This window comes from Gekko japonicus, unplaced genomic scaffold, assembly GCF_001447785.1.
Source record: "Gekko japonicus isolate JY-2015 unplaced genomic scaffold, Gekko_japonicus_V1.1 scaffold1913, whole genome shotgun sequence".
Classification (NCBI taxonomy): domain Eukaryota; kingdom Metazoa; phylum Chordata; class Lepidosauria; order Squamata; family Gekkonidae; genus Gekko; species Gekko japonicus.
In genome coordinates this window covers 247,351-254,504 of record NW_015161461.1, presented here as the reverse complement: position 1 = coordinate 254,504, position 7,154 = coordinate 247,351, and the positions used below count along the sequence as shown (strand labels likewise).

Below are 7,154 nucleotides of genomic sequence, written 5' to 3'. Positions count from 1 at the left end.
GACTGGGCGGGGTGTCCGACTGCCCTCCGTGTTTGCAAGGTGAGAGGAGGCGAGAGAGGTCTGGCCGGTGAAGGTTCTCCTAGCCCAGCCCAGCCCAGCCCAGCCCGGCACCTCCCTACACCTCCAGTCATTTGAATTGGCTTAGGCAGCCGGTTCAGAGAGGTCACCCAGGGCTTGGGCTCCGATTCTCCCTGCTTGCTCTCTGCCTCGGTCTCTCCCCACTGCTTCCTCCCTCCCTTTTAATCCCTCTGTGTGTGTGTGTGTGTGTGAGAGAGAGAGAGAGAGAGAGAGAGAGAGAGAGAGAGAGAGAAGGGGGGGGCTGAGTGTGTGAGGCAGAGAGAGACTCCAAGGCGAGGGTGAGCGGATGGCGGATTCCACACAGACCCATCAGCCCGGGAGGCTTTCTTTCCCGTCCTCTGTGGGCTGCAGGGGTGGCTCGGCTCCAGACAAGGGTGAGGAGAAGCCTAGGAAAAGAGCTTTCTACCTGGTGAGGATGAAGCCCCTGAAGGAGCCCTTGGCGAGCAACAACAACAACGTGTCCTTTGTGATCCACTGCCACATAGGCAAGGAGATCAAACACATATGCAGCAACTGCAGTCGCGGGGAGGAAGCCCCCGATGGTGAGTTCTGTGCTCTCGGGCGTGTATGAGAGAGAGTGAGGGAGAGAGAAGGATGTTTGCTTGTGAGGCTTGTTGTGTGTACTTGCGTGCCTGGCTCCCAGCTCCTGGATGCTTTCCTCGCTACTTAAGGGACTGCGGGAGGAGAGAAAGAGGGGGCAGGGAAGGAAAGGGGTTTGGCAGCTCGTGGGCACGCCAGCCAGTGTGGGGGAGCCAAAGGAGCATTTTTCACTCCCTTTGCCTGTGCCCTGTGGTCCATGAGACCTCTCTCCAAGGTAGCTGCTATAGAAACTGTTTGTGTGTCTCCTTCGCTTTCATGTCATGACAGTGGCTGGAGGAGAGGAGTCTCTCCTCTGTGGCAAATCAACTTTTGCCCCCCCTTTCCTCTGTCAAGGAGCTGCAGTCAGAGTTAGCCTGATTTAAATGACTGGCCCTGGTGAGGGGCTGTCTTGCGTGGGATCCATCCGGCGTGCTGTTTCGCCCTCCCTTCCCGGGATGTGTGCAGAGTTCTCGGTGGATATCTGATTGGGATGAACGGGGTTGCCTTTGGCCAGACCCTTGTCTGAATGTAGGGGTCCGAAGGAGAGAAGATCCGACAGAATCATCAGGGTGGGGGTTGGACAGGTAAGCAGATCCCTCCTGCGTGTTTGCGACCGCAAAGGAAATGTTCTCAATGAGCGAGGCTGGATTTTTCTTTTGCCGGAGTCAGCAGCTCAAAGAGGCTGAAAGTGACAAGAGGCATAAAAGCAGGCAAGCAGAAATGTCTTTGGAGACCTTGCCAGCAATAGGCTCCCCTCCTCCCAGTCCTTCCTTGGTTTGTTTTGCCGTGATATGGTCACGGTTTGACTCCAGATCTTAAGGCTCTGGTGTTCGGAGTGGCTCCAATGGACGCCTGAGAGCTCGTTTCCTGAAGGTCAGTGAAAAGGGTTTTGATTGCAAATCCGAGTAGGGAAACGTAACAACGCTCCGAGCCGCTCGCTGTCTGCGGTTGCCGCCGTTTGATTTCACCATTTGTTGACACACGGGATGAATCTCGAATGGTAAAAAAACTCCATCCGTTCATTCTGCTCAGAAGTAGGAAATATTGTCTCGCCTCCAGCAGCTCTTTTGCATCCCAAGCCATTGTTAAGAAATAGCTATTTAAAAAGAAAAGAAAAGGTCTCCCATGAATTTTTTAATTGAAGACTTGCTAGTAGAATTGCAGTTTGTTTCTGTTATACTGCAGGTGAACAGCGGACTAGATAGCTGTGAAGCGGGGCAACAGGATGTCGTTCTGATAAATAGTGATCCAAAACTTCCCTTCCAGTTGTTATCACGGTAGCCAAGAATAACACTTGGCCCATGTTTGGGGTACAGCTCCACCAGCTCCACTACCCCACCGCCACCCCTTCTGCTTATTACTGGTGACAGCCAGAGACCACTGGAAATTGCCCCCGGAGATTTGCACAGCAGGTTCAGCGAGTGACTTCCAGCTTTGCACGATTCATGTATCCCCAAAAGCACCTATTAAAAATGCACACTGCCTGTTTTAATTTAATCCCGCTGTAAAAGCATTGCACCTGCTCCATTTATCAACATCCCTAGATTCAAAATTTCTGAGTGGTAGCACAGAGGAAAATGATCACCGTGAAGTGCAAACACGTGTAAACCTTACAAAATAAAAACTCCAGCTCCAAATGCATTGTCGAAAGGTCTGCAGCCACGGGCAGCAATCCTGTCTTTTAATGTCAGATCAGTAAAGTAGACTTAAGAGTGATGCTCCATATCAAGGGAGAGGGTTCTCAACCTTTGAAATGCAGAAGACCTTTAACACAGCTTTCTAGTTCATTTTTATCCTGCTCTTCCTCCGAGGAGCTCAGAGTGGTGGACATGGGCCCCATCCTGGTTTTATCCTCACAACAACCCTGTGAGGGAGATCAGACTGAGAGAGAGAGAAAGGGACTGACCCAAGGTCGCCCAGCAAACATAATGGACAATGAGGATTTGAACTTGGATCTCGTAGGTCTTAGTCTGATATGCTGATACCTACACCGTGCCAGCTCTGCCGAAACCTTTCCCATCCCTTATGCCCCAGGGTAACCATCTCAGAGAGAAATGTTGATTCGGGATAATCCCAGATTCAGTCCCCGACATCTCCAGCGAAAAGGATCCTGTGGTAGGCAGTGCTTAAAAAAAACTGTGAGCTAGCTTACACTATAACTCAGTGTAGAGGGAACGCTGGTGGTAGGTCGTGTGAAAGACCTCTGCCTGAGACCCTCGAGAGCCAGCTGCTGCTAGCCTGAACAGACAATACTCACCTTGATGGAGGAGGAGGAGGATGGTGATGGTGGTGGAGATGAGGAGGAGGAGGAAGATGATTATCAGGCATTGTGTGTAGGAGATCCTAAGATTGTCTGAAAGGCAGAAGTTTTCTAGCTGTTTTAGGATTATGCGCCACTAGGTGGCTTGTATTTACAAGCACTGCAGAAAGGGGATCATGTAATATAAATATATCTACTAATTTGTGTGTAAATCAAGGAAGATCTACTATATAAACAAAAGCACTGTGTGTTTTGTTGTTCAGTCGCACAGTCGAGTCCGACTCTTCGCGACCCCATGGACCAGATCACGCCAGGCCTTCCGGTCTTCCGCCGTCCTCTGAAGTTGGCTCAACTTCATGTTAGTTGCATCGATGACACTGTCTAACCATCTCATCCTTTGCCGTCCCCGTCTTCTTTGACCTTCAACTGTGTGTAAGCAAGGGGAGCTAACCTTGATTCTCCCCACCTTACTGTACCCCCCCCTCCCCACTCCACACACAATGCCTCACTGTAGAAGTCGTGTTTTCTCCCAGACAGGCTCTGGTTGTGGAAGTGAGCTGGGCTGGGGGGAGGAGGGGCACATGCAAAAGGAAATGGAGCACAGAGAGGTGGGGCGGGGGAGAGAGCAGGGTTTACCTTCTGTCACTTGCAGATCCCATCTTTGAATTTAAAAAAAACAACAACTCCACCTCCCCTGTTTGATGATTCCAGGAAAAGAAGGGAAACAATATATTACTTATACACAAATGGTTACTTGCTGTCCAAGTGGGAATTCTAACTCTGTCAGTAGTTGGGGATACTTTCTGTCTGAAATTTGGGTGGAGGGGTCTCTTGGGTGAGGAGTGCGTGCGGACACGCAGACCTGCCTTGTGCTGACTCGGACCCTTGCTAACCCTGGCCTGGACAGCCCAGGATAGCCCGATCCCGTCAGATCTCGGAAGCTAAGCAGGGTTGACCTTGGCTAGAATTTGGAAGGGCTGCCTCCAAGGAATACCAGGGTCGTGACGCAGAGGCAGGCAGTGGCGAACCACCTCTGAAACACCTCTTGCCTTAAAAGCAAGTTGAGCTCGCCACCTAGTGGTGCCTAATGCTAAAACAGCTAGAAAACGTCTGCCTATCAGACAGTCTTAGGATCTCCTGGCTATTCTACACACAATATCTAATCATCATCAGGGGTCATTTCCTGCAGGAGCGCACAGGAGCGGAGCTCTGGCAGTAAAGAGTCCAGGGGGCGGGCACATGCAAAAAGCCCCACCCCCTGCTCCCAGCAGCCATCAGTCAGAGCAAGAAGCAGCCAGGTAATTTGCAGAGCTCCCCACCCCGCCCCCGGTCCAAAACAGTCCAGTGGCACCTTTAAGACCAAGTTTTATTCAGGTACAAGCTCTCCCTCCTCCTCTGCGAGGACAAATCTGCACATTCCCCCCCCCCAATAGCTAGCGATCCAAAAGAGTCCAGTGGAGCCTGAGCGGTGGGTGTTGCCTTCTGACACACTTCTGGTGATGTCAGGGTGTGTGGCATATCCAAATAAGTTATGCTAATGAGTTATGCTAATGAGCTCCTGCACCTCTTTTTCTACGAAATGACCCCTGATCATCATCATCTTGCTCCATCAAGTTCAGTATTGTCCGTTCAGGCTAGCAGCAGCTGGTTCTCGAGGGTCTCAGGCAGAGGTCTTTCACATCACCTACCACAGGATCCTTTTAGCTGGAGATGTCGGGGACTGAATCTGGGACTCTCTGCTTGCCAAGCAGATGCTCTGCCACCGAGCCCTGGCCCCTCGTGAAATCCCACTGCAGTCCCTATGGAGTTCATCCCTGTTAAAAACAGCACGGTGTGTCCCACTGGGACCAATTGCCTGTTAACTTAGTTTCTACTTTAAAAAAAAAGTTCAACTATTTTAAATGAAAGGAGAACTGATCCCAAGCAATGATGCCTAGAAGTCCTCTGGTAAGCAGAAAGCATGTTGTGTGGCGTGCCTTTTTTAAAAGAACAGGGGCTTTTGTAACAATCTTCATTGCTACAGGCAGGGCTATTTTTGGGCAGGAACGCACAGGAACGGAGTTCCGGCTGGCTCCCAAGTTGGCCACGCCCAGCAGGAACTCATTAGCATAATAGGCCACACCCAACAGCAGAAACTCATTAGGATTGGCTACATTAGGGGTGTGTGGCCTAACATGCAAAGGAGTTCCTGCTACAAAAAAAGGCCCTGGGTTTTGACAACAAACAAGGTAAACAGAATAACAAGCAAAAGGTGGGTGTGGCTGGATGAGCACACTTCTGGTAACATGTGGGTGCGGCCTAATGTGCTAATGAGCTGTGCTGTCAGGGGTGTGGCCCAATATGCTAATGAGTTCCTGCTGTTGGGTGTGGCCTATTATGCTAATGAGTTCCTGCTGGGCTTTTTCTACAAAAAGAGCCCTGGACAGGGATGGACCCAGAGAAGAGGAGAGGCTGATTATGTGGTTGGAAAGAGGAACAATGTCAGGGGAGCTGACCAGGCTCATAGCCAGGACTCTGTGGCTTTATCATGAAGGGGAGTGGCGCGTGCCCCTCTCCCTCTCCTCCTGCAAGATTTAAAGGGCCCTTCAGCTGATCAGCGGGGAGCACTTGCTCCCCACCAATCAGCTGAAGGGACCTTTAAATCTTGCAGCAGGGAAGGGAGAGGGGCACAAAGCAGCTTTTAAGCCCCCGCTTCTTCTCAAAAGCAGTTAAAGGATCCCTTTAAATGCTTTTGGGAAGAAGCAGGGGCCTTTAAGAAGGCGGCAGGGGGGTGGCCCTTTAAGGAAGGGGGCCGGCCCTTTGAGGAAGGGGGCGGAGCCCCAAAATAGCCCTGCCATAGCTATGGGCCTGGAGCTGGCACTTTGCAGTTCAGAGAGTCTAGTATATACTCATGGATTCAGATGGTTACTAGAGTATTTGTAGCTGTATATATAAAAGTACACGGAAACTATCTGCAGAAGTCTCCATGCCTTTTAAGGTTCGGAATTCTATCAGGTAGTCCTGCACTCTTGTGCTAGAGCATGAATTTCCTTAATTATATAGTGGTGACTCTAAGAGTAGATTTAGCAACACGTTTTCTTTTTACACAAATGCACCAGATGGGTCCGAGGTAGAAGAAAACATCAAAATTGCAAAGCTCGAGAGACTTGGCAACCAAGCGGTTAACCAGTGCACCGGCTGCTTCGCAAACACTCCTTGGGGAAGTGCTTCTTTAGAAAGCTCCAAGCACAGAGTTGTGTTTGAGCAAACAATCCAGCCCCATCGGTATTTCTCACCTGGTCCTGTGAGATCTTCAGGTGCTCTGAAAATAAATGAAATTGGAGATGGGGTTGGCAGGGCAACTGCTGTACAAGATCAGCTGAAAGATTCTCGTTTATCATTCTTCTGCAGCTCATCTGAAGGTATAGAGATATTGGCCAAACAAAGGTCAACAGTATTTAAAAAGCGTTAAACTTGGTTTAACAAAGATGCATCTCCTGCTGTCCAAAAGATTTAACTATTATTATTATATTATATTATTCCATGCCAGCAATGCAATGCAAAAATTTTGGCTAATTTTTTCCCTGAAGTGGTAACGCTGGGTCTGGGGCCACGGTGGCCCAGAGGTTAAGACGCTGAGCCGCAGACCGGGAGGTCTGTAGTTTGGGAGTTTGAGACCTGAGTGCCGCGTGACAGAGTGAGCTCCCGTCTCTGGCCCCAGCTCCTGCCAACCTAGCAGTTCAAAAGCAAGAAATTGCAAGTAGATAAATAGGTACCACTTCGGTGGGAAGGTAACAGCGTTCCGTGCGCCTCGGCGTTTAGTCATGCCGGCCATATGACCACGTAAACGTCTTTGGACAGCGCTGGCTCTTCGGCTTGGAAACGGAGATGAGCACCGCCCCCTAGAGTTGGATTCGACTAGCTTTCGAGCGAGGGAAACCTTTACCTAAAGCTGGGTCTAGACTGCACCATTTCAGACTGCAGGTAGAGCTCACATAGTTTTCTACACAAAACCCTCTCTTAGTTTTCTACACGAAACCCTCTCTCTGCTACATGTCAAGGAGAAGGTGGGTTTTTAACCAGGCCTTCTCCCTGTAGGGGTGGCAACCCCGGGTTGGGAAATTCCTGGAGATTTGGGGGGTGAAGCCTGGGGACAACATGGTTTGGGAAAGAGAGGCACCTCAGCCGGGTACCATGCCATAGACTCCACCCTCCAAAGCAGCCACTTTCTCCAGGGGTACAAACAAGTACACAGAAT

At 50.3% G+C, this 7,154-nt stretch overlaps 1 protein-coding gene across 1 annotated transcript in view; it reads left to right on the top strand.

The window, feature by feature from the left end:
• The first annotated feature begins 364 nt into the window (after positions 1-364).
• PHACTR1 (phosphatase and actin regulator 1) overlaps positions 365-7,154 on the top strand; it is a 233,509-nt gene continuing 226,719 nt past the window's right edge. Inside the window, exon 1 of the mRNA XM_015429100.1 lies at positions 365-620. Coding sequence (XP_015284586.1) covers positions 365-620 — 256 coding nt within the window. The remainder of the gene's footprint in view (positions 621-7,154) is intronic.